This window comes from Exophiala dermatitidis (genome assembly GCF_000230625.1).
Source record: "Exophiala dermatitidis NIH/UT8656 unplaced genomic scaffold supercont1.5, whole genome shotgun sequence".
Taxonomy (NCBI): domain Eukaryota; kingdom Fungi; phylum Ascomycota; class Eurotiomycetes; order Chaetothyriales; family Herpotrichiellaceae; genus Exophiala; species Exophiala dermatitidis.
Window position 1 is genome coordinate 1124828 of NW_008751650.1, and position 13411 is coordinate 1138238.

Below are 13411 nucleotides of genomic sequence, written 5' to 3' on the forward strand. Positions count from 1 at the left end.
AAGGTCACGATTCATTGCACCGCCGCCAACGAGACCGCTATGGCCTCGGGTCCCTTCCGTAGCAGCCAGTTTGAGCCAGTTTGAGCATTACCGGTACTCTTTGCTGCAACAGAAAATCCCCGTTGGCTGAAGCGTCTCGGCTTTCGATTGTGGCCCGTCTCGGCTATCGTGTCCACATACACGGTATCCTTCTTTCTGCGCCTGTGCCGGAGTGCAGTGCGCAGTGAGTGACACAGTGGGAGCCTTACCTTACATACTTCGATTCACTAGTCAGCAGCCACCTCTGAATCGTTGCACGGCATGTTGACTTTTGGAACTTCATTCTTAGAGCGAGCCCTCAGCGGCCAGAGTTATGCGGATTTTCTTTTTACTGCATGTAAAATACAGTTGTAATAATTATAAATATGAAAAATCATCATTCAAAAGCCCTTCCATGACGACTCTAATGAAATGGCCCCTTGGAATGAGATGTAGTAAATGCCTTTCTCGCCACCCTGCTGCCCATGTAGAAGACATTTCGAAGACGTTTCCTTCACTTACCCAGATACCGAGTCAGATTCTGAATCTCTCACTCGACGTAGGCGGGTAAGCGGAAACGAAAACGAAAGCTTCCCACCACGCTTTGGCATCGTTGTCTTCGTCTTGCTGCTTCGGGCGAAGATCGACCTTCTGAGGTTGGAAACTTGGGGCTGGCCTTGACCTGTACAAATGACGCTGCCATCGACAGCAGGCTTGCCCATGCGTGTTGCTGTTGTTACACTTTGGCCGTTGTCCTTGCCGGAGACGACACTGCTGCTTCTAGGTTGAATCGCACCGTTGTTGCGGAAGTTATAGTTGGTATCTGCAGGTCGTTGAAAGTACTATGACTGGGACGTTAGCATGCGATGCAGAACTCAACCCATTCATCCTCGATCACAATGTAAGGTAAGGAGAACTGCCCAGAGACCGCAACTTAACCTACATCCATATCCACGTCATCACAATCCACTGTCGTCTTAGAACTTGTATCGGAAAGCGTTAGGGGACTGATGCTGCAAGCGAGGCCGTGGCCGTGGCCGTTATGGTCATTTCCGTCCCAGGGACGTTCCCCAAAATCCAGGTCTGACTCCCAGTGGTCTGTACTGAACCGCGCGCTCGTTTGACCTGATGGGACCCGGCGGCCCGGGTGAGGAGAAGGAGGGGGAGAAGGAACTCCGCCTTCGTCTTCAGCTTCGTTTTCGTCTTCTTCATGGATCGCTTGGAGAGCAGGACCGGGAACATAGTTCTCATACTCATTATTTCCGGTAGGCGTCTCTTGCTGCGCAGGTACATCAGCCGAGTATGCAGTCGATGGTAAAAATGTGCTTCTGCTTGTATCTGTGCTTGGTGTTGCTCCTGACGACTGTTTCGATAGACCGGCACCAGTCACTAAATCCTCACAACCCAAATATCCTTTCACTCTTTTCGAGCCACCGGTCTCATGCAGAGCAGTGAGCAAACTAGTGCGATCCTTTTGCAATGGTGGTGCAGGCGCTGCTGCTGGCACCGCCGGCCCTCCTTGTGTGTCAATCCCCGCTTCGTCACCATACAACCAAATCAAATTGAAAAGGAGCGCCTTTGCGTTTTTATGTTGTCGAACGAACGGCGTGACGTTCATGGCCAGCGTTGAGCGGATGAAGCGGCAAGTGGCCGTGTTGGCAGTATGCCATTCTCGACGGGCGAGGTCGAATTTTGCCCTTTCGTTGCTGTCTGTCAGTGCTTGGGAAGAAAATTCTGAGGGTTGCGGTTCGGTCCAGTCGCCGAGAATCAGGCTGGATGAGTACTTGTTGGTCAGGAGAGCAGGTTGCACGGTGGCTCGCCAGGAGTGGAAGTTTGATTTGCCAAGGAGCATGTCAATGGTGTCGGGGGGTGGGAAACCCATTGAGACTAGGTATTCGTGCGAGGAATAGCGGCAGAGGTAATGATAGGTGATGATGGGAGGGTTTGATTGCATTCTTGGATGGAGTTGGGAAGTGGGATTTGATAGGGGCGAGAAGAATGTTGAGAATGCGGTGGATGTGGTATTGTTATATCCAATATGGGATACATGTACTCGTTAAGTTCGCCTTTGCGTTTTGGTTAACCATTTTCTGAGGGTGAGGTTCGAGATGGGGGGTCTCTCCTGATTCAAATTTGTCTTGGGTCGTTTTGAGCCAGCTCGCTGGGTTTGGATCTGTGGTGTCAATGGATATGAAACATTGGACTCTGATTCTGATGTCGCCTTTTGGGTCATTTCGAGATTTCGGATCATTGAGGCCATAACATGCGGAAATTTGGGAAAGGCCGCCAGGTGTAAGGAAGGCAGTGGCAGAGATAGCCCCCAAATGAACCAGAGTCGTGAGATCATGGTGACTTCAAGTCCCAATCATTTACTTTCGGCGAGGTTCTTGTCATTGGGAAAATAGTCAAGTTCGATAAGCCTACCTTGGATACTGTTCAGCATGCTGACCTTTAACCATGCGGGCTCCTTTTCTGCCCTCGATATGAGGATGGTTGCTGCGAACCAAGCCTGGGTACTGTTGGAGATAGTGTTTATCCGAATGATACTCCCCTTAATACATGGACAAACTGGCATGCTCGCACATGCTCAACGATCATGTCGCTGCTATCCTTATTGTACCAAAGGTCCCACGAGTCTGCTGGTGTTCTTCAATCCTTATGGCCATGGCGGCATGTGCCTGTATTTCTCGGGGGAGAAGCACGTCCAAGTGGTGTGGACAGAACACTTAATTGTACGTACCAATCGGACTGAGATGGAGAAAGGGCGTTTGAGACGGTAGCTGGACAAGCCTAGCCGCCGGCAGTCGATGTGAGGATGCGTTTACCGTTTTTGATACTACTATCCCCTTTAGATTGTCAGAAATGCAACTCCATTGGAACGGTCTATAATTCTGGACCTCAAGTGGAGCGTGAGCTGTAATCCTGAACAAGGAGAAAGCCGACGGGTGCCAGAGTAAGGTACAGTAGATACTAGTAGTACATGTAAACAAAAAGCCGACGAGGCTGGCTTCATGCGGAATGGGGACAAAATAGTTGTCTGACGAAATAGGAATAACTTGCGAGCTGTGAATTTTTCCCGGGCCTGAGTGTACAATGCTTTCGTCAGACACATAATCCTGAATATCTGTTACAGTACCTACCTCGCCCACCACCCAGGTTACTACAGTTTATTAATTAAAATGAATAGAAAAGGACAAGTTTAATATTTTTTATTCCCAGTCGACTACTAGCACCGTCCCCAATACGAGCCCTAAGAATGAGCATCCTCCTTGGTCGCGGTCCAGTCCATTTTATCATAATCTTCATCATGACCCTTACCTTCACCATCCAGGATCATTGTGGACTCATCATCCTGACTTTGTCTAGGCATGTACTGAGCCCGATGCTCCATCCAGGCGTTCAGCGCCACTTGTACGTGCGCTCGATCGGAAGCGAGGTAGAGCGCAGTCCACGGCGCCCCGATTTTCCGCTGATGGAGAATGAAACACTTCTTTTGGTGAGCCGTGGTACTCACATAGTCTTTCATTTCCTGACTCTCAAAGACATCGGCCCACACTTTCAGGTGTTGCTCGAAGATCTTGATCGTCACATCCTCTTCTCGAGGATGTTCTTGGTGCAGCGACCACACCAGGAAATTCCACAATGGCGTTTGTGTTTGTTGAGTAAGGGCCCATCCCACTAACCAGCTCTCCCTGGGTGCCCACGGGTATGGAGCAAGACGCTCCCGGTGCATGATAAGGAAGCTGATTAGTGTCTTGTTCTGTTGTCGCCAAGTCCAAGACCCATTGACCAAGGCGTTGTAGTAGGGAACCCAATGTTTCCCTGACTCAAAAGCATGGAGCTCGGCGGTCTGGTCTAGCATTGCCATCTCGCGAAAAGGCGGAACGTCTGTACTGCAACGGTGAGAACTTGAATATTTGGTTCTGGCTACTAGATCGGAGGGAGCTGTGATCTTCGATAGTCAGTGCTGGATGCATGCGAGATCAGAAAGCTCGAGAGCCGCGAAACAGTAAAAATAGGAACTTGAGCCCTAGGAGCACGAGGCTGTAGGCTGTAGGCGGTTGGTGGTTGTCGGACTGCTCATTGTTGGGCCGTCAACAACGGGTTCATTGTCCAACGCGACCTCCCGTTGTTAAGCCTTGAAGTCCGCAAAGCGCTGCCAAACTTCTTCTCAAAGGCCATTGTCGTGCGACCTCTTTATATATATAGTATGGTGAAAGGAAAATAACTGCCCTTGTATGGATGTTTTCCTTGCAAAGGACATGGAGGTGAGCTGTACTCGTGGCCTCGGAATGCTCTCCCGTAGCGGAGCGTGTCTAAGGACAAACATGTGCGTAGACAGGCGAATCAGTGACTGCAGGTAGATGCAGAAATACAGCCTCCTAGCACAGCTGTTCAGGGATCAAGTCGAAGTGACAGGATTTTCGAATTTGTTGCACCTTTGAGACGCAGTGGAACCCAGTTGTTCGATCTTCGAGGTAGATAGGCAATTCCCACGAGCTCGGAAGGAAAACGGCGTTGCGGAGATCGAAAAAGCATACAATCATGGGCCCCCTCGGCCCTGAAGGTTGCCGCATTCCAAGCGTACCCACCTGGCGCCATTTCATGCCTTTGTCCATTCACCAAACAAGGCTGAACGCTCCAGGAGTGGATTGGAGACAATCCAGACGGTTCATTAATGGTAGACCTTTCCTTCCACACTTGCAGAAGTGTAGGTCTTTTGGTGCCGCGTGCTTTCAGGTCATATCTTGCCCTCCTCAGTCATACGTCGAATTCGATGCAACAGGACAGTCCCTTGCTTTCCTAGTTTCGCCTTTCCATCCTTTCCAGGCCGCTTAGCCTTCGCCATGGCCTTGCGCTCTTGCTCTCGAGCTTCGCGGGCCCTGCGTTTCGCTTCAAGTTGCAATTTGTGCTGAGCAGCTAGTTCCATCTCTTTCTTGTACCGCGATTGCTTTGGTCTGCGCTGCCGGGTCTGTTGGTCGGAATCGCGAGGCTTACGCTGCGAGCGTCCTTCTCTCGGTCGTCTCTCCTGTTCTTGGGGAACCTCGGGGGCGTCAAGCATTGCCTGCCGTTCAGGATGAAGTTCAAGGCTCGCAGGAGGTTGATCGACTGGGGCATTTTCGGCATTGCTGGCCAACGTTCTCGATACGGAGTTATCCTGGGCGGCTTCCTCTTGAGCCTTCACTTTTGCGTAGGCTTTCTTGACCTTGGCTTTCTGGATCAAGTCGCGCTTGATTTTTTGGGCTGGAATAGTTAGCGTCATGTATCGAATCGTGTCAAACAAATTCCTCACTCTTTCGTCGATATGTTCCATCCGGAAGATTCGCTGGTCCGACGGAGAAGCCCTTTTTCTTCTTCTTGTCAGGTTCTGCTGCGGCACTGCCAGCATCTTCGGCACTCCGCTTTACGCCCATTATGTTGGAGGTTCAGGCTGTAGTAGTTGAGCCGAATACAACAGTACAAAAGCAACAGTGCAAGGCGGTGTGTTAGGTCTATCAATCAGGAATGGTGGAAAATATCAGGCTCGCGTGGAGCAAACATTTGGTGTCTGGCCGGGTTCCCACACTGCTTAGTCCCAGTAGTAACATGGGACCGCACTGGCAGTGAGACGTGGGGACACTGCAGTTGATTTAGTCCGGCACCGGTTTCGTCCGCATGTCCAACTCAAAGTGTCGTGTCACTTGTATCCGATCGAGGACCTGATGACATCCATGGGTCCTCCATCTTCGGGCTTTGGGCGGAGTCATCGTCCCGTTGTTCAACTAGAACTACTCCTCCTCCGACTCCTACACACGACCATGGCAATGACCTACTGATACCACTGCTTTCACCAGGTAGACCGTCTTGTCTTCTTCCTTTGTTCGCTCTCTCCGCCGCTGCTCATCGCCTCTTTGCAGGACCTTCCGCCCTTTCTCGTTTCCCCAACCTGAAACGACACATCCGTGCACCTCCTCTCGGCTTTGTCTCTCGCTCTATCTCTCGTTACCACCCGTCATGCAACGGTAACTTTGTACCCTGCCGTCCTTCCGGCATCCGGTGATCTGACCGTGATGTCTCCTACGTCCATCTATTGTCCTATGAAGGCGCGCTTTGACAGTGTGCAGCCTTCAAATCTACAGTCTTCCGCCAAACACTGGCAGAACGTGCTCTGGGAGCATGCCCTTTTTCATCGACACTGAGGAGTATCCCAGACATTCGGCTAAGAGACGGAAACTCTCGACACTGCCAGGCATGGCTCGATACTCCGTGCATACATTCCACGAGACCGGGGAGTCCCGGGGTGGGAAAGAAGAGGACGTGGAGATATGCGAAGAGAGCAGGACAGAACACTGTTCGGATGAAGGGGCGGTCCCCCTCAGAACGAGTGACCGGGAAGAATTGATCCAATGTATCAAACGAGGTCAACGACCAACATGGGTTCCCAAACCTGGGTTTGAAGCACTACGTGCGGCAGAAGATGCTCAACATGTCAGCCCTGCCGTTACAGACCCCCGCCCTGGTGCTTCGGCTCAAAGTGCCCCAGTGGAGGGCAATCAAACTCAGCGAAGGTCTCCTACCACAGACGAGACGAATGGAATGCCTGCCACGGCTTCTCGACATCATTCTCCGTCTGCCTTCCATACTGGTGACTTTAATCATTGTACCAGCCTTGCATCTTCGAAGTGGAATAGCAGTGTCCCGACTTCAGCGCGGCGTTCATTTGGGGCTGCCTACAGTGTCTCTCCCCCACCATGGCAGTCCGATCACCAGATCCTGGTGTCCCCTCTGGCAGCCACAAGCCCGCCTCTTGACACCTGGAAACGGAACAGAGCACCCTCCATTGGGAGCAGTTTATCATCTAGCTTTGTCATGAGAGTTCCTACGAGCCCTCTTGTGCATGCCATCAACAACACTTCTCTGGATACGTCGGCCAGAGATGTCCGGTCGGATGACGATAACACGATCAGCTCCGGAAGGAGGAGAACCATGCCCCCGAGCGCTTTTGCCTCCTTGCAGTTTTCACCACCCGATGACCATCATCGGAAGCACAATTGGTCTTCGCCATGTGCTTCGGATCACCCGGCTACGCTCCCGCAAGGTCACAGGACCCGCCGCTCACTGAGTTCTTTTACGTACCAGCCGGTGGCCAGTCCAAACTATTCGGCAAAACTTCGTCGGCCGTCCCTGGCTTCCGATGTTTCACCGCGTCAGCGAGCCTCTATGGTAGGTTCCTTCGAAGAGTCTATCCTTCGTGGCAGAATGTCGACGCCACCTTCCAAACCCTTTGACTTTGTTGCGCAAATCGGCGTTGTTGGAAAAGGCAACTGCCCATCAAGTCTCAAATGTCCAGCCCACGTCACGGTGCCGTTTCCCGCGGTATTCTATAGTTATCCGTCTGCCACCACATCTCGGTCCATATCGGACGATAATCCCAGTCCCTATGTAGGCGTTATCGACCTCCAACGCAATTTACCACCTTTGGAGCACGGTTCTCGCCGTATCCGACGATCGGACAGCAGCCTTGATCCGGAAGCACTTGCGGCTGAAATCACCAGTCCGGAAAATACACCAATTGGCAGAGCTTTGGCAAGAGAAGCAGAGCAGAAGAAGCCAAAGGAAAAGAAACCAGCTTCTCACAAGTCACCGCCTGGAGGAGCCTATCGGGTACCGCAAAAAGGACAGCTTCAGATTATCATAAAGAACCCCAACAAAACCGCCGTCAAGCTCTTCCTCGTCCCTTATGACCTTGAGGGAATGCCTATTGGGACAAAGACCTTTGTGCGCCAACGGAGCTTTTCGTCCGGACCTATTCTAGAAGCCACAGTGTCTGAGCAGCAAGCCAATTTAGCTGCTCGGGACCCTCTGAGCCAGAAGGACATACTCCGGTACCTGATCCACATCAAGTTCTGTTGTACTTCGAAAGGGCGATTCTACCTTTACGACAATATTCGTGTTGTCTTTGCCAACCGAGTCCCGGACGGCAAAGAGAAGCTGAGGAACGAAGTGCAGTTGCCAGAGCCTCGATTCAGTCCATATAAGCCGCCGGTAGAAAGCGGGTCACGGAGCCCAAGTCTAGCGAAGGGCGATTGTCCGCAGGCTGGGACATCTCCATCACCACAGTTTGGCGAGTTTGATGGCAGTTATGGACTTGGCATTGGGCACCTGCAGGCCAGCAGAGCACAGCACCCCAAGTCTATTCCATTTCACATTCTCCCTAGGACTATCGAGCCTTGTTTGAATAAGTCACAAGACGAAGCGCAGGCAGAGCAAACCGCTTCCAGTGAGGCCAAGCGGCACGCGTCCCCCATCCCTGGCTTCAGGCCATCCACAAGTTCGCGAAATTCCCCTGTTCCATGGCCGTCTTCAAGCGGGTCAACCATGGTGCGAAGTTTCTCCCCGGCTGCAGTGGAGGCAGGCGATGGCTTGATATCTCGACAACTAAGGGAGCTCAACGGTGGCAATAGTGATCAGATCACCTAGCAGGGACCGTCTGCCATCCCAACTTTTACTTCTTTGCTTACTATCTTCGGGGGTCAAGGCACGGTGTTTGACGGGTATTGGGTTATACCATATGCAGAGTATCTAGGTATTATTTATCGGAATGCTGGCTTTTACTGTATATGTTTGGGTTATCCATGTCTATAGTCGGTTGATCAGCTGGTGGACATGGATCTGAAACTTGGACCCTATGATCACTACTAGGAGTGTTAAAATGCAACCGCTTAAGCGGAACCGTAGTACTAGGGGGATGAGGTCCAGCACAGACGACAAAACATCGATCAAAGCAGGTTTTGAAAAGCGATCAGGTGTTGACCTTGTGGAAGCAACTGGTATTCAATTGGCCGGGAATCAACAGCCTTTCCACCCCTCCACACGGAGGCGGCTGAGTTGTGTTTTGTGTCGGTGCATCTGCTCTTCTATTCGTCATGGTCCGGCGGCGCAGCCCAAAGACACTCGACCACTGGGACGCGCAGTCTGACCAGCCAAGATTCCACACACAATCATCATATGAACGCATTTCAAGTCCACTACCAACGGTGCCACTGTTGTGCATTGTCCATGGTTAGGCCGTGTGGGCTCAGAGCTGACGGAAGAACTTGAACGTCTGCTGCCGACGGGTACCCGTCCCTTTCCTATTACTGTAGACTGCAGTTATCAAGGGAAATCAGCCAGAGTCAGGAGGAGGTGGAGCGATACACACTGGCACAAAAAGATCGAAGCCCACAGCACAGCTGCCACGAGTGACATGTGAGCACAACTGCAGCAGTGGCATAAATGTTAGTGCGACTGCAGGGAAAAGGCGCATCTGATTGTACTGTACTAGGACAGGGCTGCCGCTACTAGTACTGGCAGTGCCTAAAGACTCGGATAACAGGGCAGGAGAGCGCTAAAGAAGAGGCAGAACTTAGCGCTCATAGATCCCTTGGAGCAGTGCCAGTGGCATTCTTCTAGCCTGCAGTGCCTTGCCTGCGTTATGCTGCTCCGGAGGCTCTAGTATCCCTATCAGGCGCTTTAGCTATCAGTAAATTCTCCACTCCCGGGCCTGACACTTACCTACGACCATACTAAGGTACCTGCTAAGTGCCTGTCTACTAGTGGCCGTCCGCAATGCCACGCGCACTGTCCGTCACCTTCAAGTGAACCTGCACTTTACTCTCGACTCCATCAAGCCATCCATCCCATCCACGCCCTCTTCACCATACGAATCTACTACACGCTTCACGCCCCCTTACGCTTCCTTCACGCCTCGCTCGACGCCTTGTGTTCTTCTTGACCTATCGGACCTCTTTTATTCACCGCGCTCTTCTCAGCCTTCTCAATGCAAGAATCGTAGTCACCCTCCCTCCCGCTCCTGTCCCTCGTCGATGACCTGGGGGGTCATCCGTATCGAAGACTGAAGATGCACAAGATCAGTAACTTCACTGGCCAGGCTCGTCATGGCTGGGAACGGATGACTCCGGCAGCGTTCGGGATGTCCAGATTCCATCAGGACATGTCGACGCCGCAACCACTGAGACGTCCACAGGGTTCGCCCGCGATCGTGTCACAAGCCTCTGCCGAACCGACTCCAGTCAATCTCTCATTTAATGTGCCTTTTTCCTACAACCTGGCCGGTCCTGAGCCTGAAGAGATACTACATTCAAGCCCTGGCGCGTTCCAACGATGGACGTTTCCCGCTGGCACCCCGCCTGGCACCCCGGTCCACAAGTTGCCGGTCCACGTGCAGAATGAAGAGAGGCTGCGTTCACTGTGTTCGTACATTAGCGAACAAAGTGCAGGGCGTGTTCAAGCAACAGTCACTTCGTCAGAGCCAAAGGCCGGGCCTGCTCTTCACAGAAAATCTCAGGGCATGGTCACCAACGTCTGTCTCTCGGGCGAAGGAGAGCTGGTCTACAAGATGAGGGCCAAGATTCTCAACGAAACCCCCATCATGATGGTATGTTTTCTTGTGAAGTTCCACATTCCTGTTCGCTGACAGAACAAAGCGTTCCGCAGTTGTGGACATAGACCCAGATCTTATACTAGATGGTGCAGAAACCGGCATTCGTTCCAGTGTGCTCAGCCACATCGACCTGTGTGCAAAGTATACTGGAACTGATATCTTTCTCCTCAAGCCGCGCGACAGTGAAGCATCCTCAACTGGTGTCTCTTATCGCACTGGTGTCGATAGTGGTTTAGACCAACGGTATCGCGTGAATATCTTTGGAGATATGGAAAGTGTCGAGCATGCCAAAACTAGGGCGTTGATGATGATCGATCAGATTGTAAGCTTTACTATGATCTTGCCACGAGGATAACATGCTCATGTTTGGACAGCTGAAACACAAAATCGATGTGATCAAACTCGAAGTCACGATGCACACCTTGGTCTCAGGCCGCACTGGCAAGAATATCAAAATGATCGAATCGGCGACGAAGACTGCCATCTACTTCCCACCTCCGTTTCCTGGAGTTTTCGGATACATCCCTCCGCATGCGACCCGACGAGCAGCCGATGAGATCTTCATCACGGGGGAAACGCAGGAACAGATCAACCAGGCAAAGCAGAAGTTGAAAGAGCTCGTTATGGGAATCAAGCTATATTCCAAAGACGCGGTGGTCTCTGCGAGTAAGATTGACAACATCCTGCTGGACCGCCTGGATAAGGTGCGTAAGATTATGGAGACAAACGGCTCCCATATTCTATTCCCACAACTCGCAAGTCAGCGCGGTGTTGTGCGCGTGCAAGGAACCGATGTTCTGCATGTCGAACGGACGGTCAAGGAGATCATGGCTCTGGTAAGCACATTCCCATCAAATGCCCAACGTCTTCCCTAGCTCATCAAGTCTGTGTTAGGCGGGACAATTCTTTAGTGCTTCCTGGTGGATCATGCCGCCCGATTCGATGCAGGGTTCAGGCCTTCGGGCGCCGTCACCGGAAGACATCAGGGTGATGTTGAGCGACATCTGCACCAATTCAGGAGCCGATATTAGCTTTGAGAAATTCACTTTCACCATCAACGGCTCAGATGATGCCGTGAAAGCGGCAATGATGGTCATCAACCAGATCCCCTTCGTCAAGCGAGCCCCTCACCAATTGAAGGTCAAGATTGAACTTGCCAATGAACACAAGGAGTTTGTCAGTGGGAAGAAGAACGGGAAAATCAATAAGATTATGGGTCAAAGTATAACATTTCCCCTTTTCGATGTTTCGTCAGTGAGCTGACCTTTCTATAGGCAACGTGCAAATCATTTTCGACGGCTTCAATGAGTACAACTTCTACATTGACGTAGTGGGTACTCAATATGAAGCTGTCCGAACCGGTCTAGATCTGGTGGAGCAGGAGATGCCGGCATCCATCTCATTCCATGTCCCCGATCAGTACCACAAACGCATCATCGGTATCGGAGGGCAACATATCCAGCGCATCATGAAGAAGTATTCGGTCTTCGTGAAGTTTTCGAACGCAATGGATCGAGGCGGCGTGGGAAAGGATGATGATGATATCAAGGTTGACAATGTCATCTGCCGCACCCCTGCCCGCAATGCCCAGAGCTTGGATTTGGTGAAACAGGAGATTATGGATATGGTTGAGAAAGCTGTAAGCGAAGACGATGACTCCCGTTCTGATGTGGCCATGTCCTTATCAAATGATTCCCCCTAGGACGCCGAGTTCGTTTCCGAGACTGTGGTCATCAACAGACTCTACCACCGCGAGTTGATTGCTAGATTGCCAGAGATTGAGGAATTGGAGAAGAAATGGAATTGCAAGATTGACTTCCCTAACACCGAGCAAGCCAGTGACATCGTCACGATATCCGGCCCAGAGTATCAAGTGCCGCAGGCGGTAGACGCATTTCTGGGCATGGTGCCCGAAAGCCACGGGATCGCCTTCCAAAAGTCCGACGAGCTCGAAGCGTTTTTCAACAGCCCCGAATTCCATAACGATCTCCGCACCAAGCTGCGAACTCAATATGAAGTGGACGTTCTCGTCAACCCCGACCCGAGCAGCCTGCCGAAGTCTGCCACGGCGTCGATGGAACGCCTTGTCGGGCCGTCCGAGGGCAGACTGGTGCTTACATACACCCGTAACAACGCAGGCGGCTTGAAAGATGCGATTGACTACCTCATATCGCAGCTCATCCCTCACGGTCTCGACGCAACCACTGTCAAGGGTGCAATTCCACGGCCCAAGTCGGATTCATTCGAGGACTCTCTGCCCTTCTTTGATTCGAAGCTCTTGCAGAATGCACCTTCTCTCCATGCAACAGACTCTCCGACAAGACTGAGTTTTGCAGATGGCGAGAGTACTCCGGTCTCGGAGCGTGCCTCTTTGTTTGACCGAATTCGCAAGCCCGGAAGTATTTCATCCTTTTCGTCCTTCATGAGCCGCAAAAACCAGAACAATTCCCCCGGCACATTTTTCAAGCATGCCTCTTCCAACGCCAGCAAGGCGTCGCTCATCTCGATGGAGAGTCGTGAGAGCGGTTACCGGAACTTCTGGAATGACAGTGGCGTCAATCTCCCAGAGGAAGGGGAGGTTCCGGCTTCTTCCGCCAGTGGTGGCTGGCCATCACGTTTTCAGGATAACAAGTTCCCCTCTGGTCCTGGTGGTGGTATGTCCGGAGACAGAACACCAAAACATGAGCCTCCTCGAGCCAGTTTCGACTCTGGGAGGCCACCAACATCACATTCTCTTTCGTCTTATCCGGCTCCTATTGGACCGCATCACAATCAGCAATTCCCAGGCGGCCACAACGGATCGGCCCACAACCTGAATTTGCCTTTGCGCTAGACCTCTGACGAAGTCTACGTCCACCCCAAACGACAAACGATACCCCGACAAATGATATGGCATCATGATTATCTGCTCTTCTATCCAGCGAGATACCCTTTGTCACTTGCAACGAAAAAAAGTAAAGAGGCGGGGCC

General features: G+C 51.8%; 6 protein-coding genes across 6 annotated transcripts; 2 read left to right on the forward strand and 4 right to left on the reverse strand.

Moving 5' to 3' along the window:
* Positions 1-309: 309 nt before the first annotated feature.
* On the reverse strand, positions 310-3144 carry HMPREF1120_05997 (uncharacterized protein). Its single transcript, XM_009160190.1, has 2 exons — positions 962-3144; positions 310-860 (listed from the first exon to the last, which is right to left on the reverse strand). The coding sequence occupies exons 1-2, from the start codon at positions 1970-1972 to the stop codon at positions 537-539; spliced, it is 1335 nt and encodes a 444-aa protein (XP_009158438.1). The 5' UTR covers positions 1973-3144; the 3' UTR covers positions 310-536.
* Positions 3145-3268: 124 nt separating this feature from the next.
* On the reverse strand, positions 3269-3886 carry HMPREF1120_05998 (uncharacterized protein; the record flags this gene model as incomplete). The annotated part of the gene is made up of 1 exon (XM_009160191.1): positions 3269-3886. The coding sequence occupies one exon, from the start codon at positions 3884-3886 to the stop codon at positions 3269-3271; it is 618 nt and encodes a 205-aa protein (XP_009158439.1).
* Positions 3887-4759: 873 nt separating this feature from the next.
* HMPREF1120_05999 (uncharacterized protein) lies at positions 4760-5432 on the reverse strand (the record flags this gene model as incomplete). Its single annotated transcript, XM_009160192.1, has 2 exons — positions 4760-5262; positions 5312-5432. The coding sequence occupies 2 exons, from the start codon at positions 5430-5432 to the stop codon at positions 4760-4762; spliced, it is 624 nt and encodes a 207-aa protein (XP_009158440.1).
* Positions 5433-6174: 742 nt separating this feature from the next.
* Positions 6175-8478, forward strand: HMPREF1120_06000 (uncharacterized protein; the record flags this gene model as incomplete). The annotated part of the gene is made up of 1 exon (XM_009160193.1): positions 6175-8478. The coding sequence occupies one exon, from the start codon at positions 6175-6177 to the stop codon at positions 8476-8478; it is 2304 nt and encodes a 767-aa protein (XP_009158441.1).
* Positions 8479-8746: 268 nt separating this feature from the next.
* On the reverse strand, positions 8747-9410 carry HMPREF1120_06001 (uncharacterized protein). Its single transcript, XM_009160194.1, has 2 exons — positions 9200-9410; positions 8747-9144 (listed from the first exon to the last, which is right to left on the reverse strand). Exons 1-2 carry the CDS (start codon positions 9302-9304, stop codon positions 8923-8925), a joined length of 327 nt encoding a protein of 108 aa, XP_009158442.1. The 5' UTR covers positions 9305-9410; the 3' UTR covers positions 8747-8922.
* A 488-nt stretch (positions 9411-9898) lies between these two features.
* Positions 9899-13274, forward strand: HMPREF1120_06002 (uncharacterized protein; the record flags this gene model as incomplete). Its single annotated transcript, XM_009160195.1, has 6 exons — positions 9899-10435; positions 10485-10763; positions 10816-11277; positions 11336-11663; positions 11716-12080; positions 12144-13274. The coding sequence occupies 6 exons, from the start codon at positions 9899-9901 to the stop codon at positions 13272-13274; spliced, it is 3102 nt and encodes a 1033-aa protein (XP_009158443.1).
* Between the last annotated feature and the right edge of the window lie 137 nt (positions 13275-13411).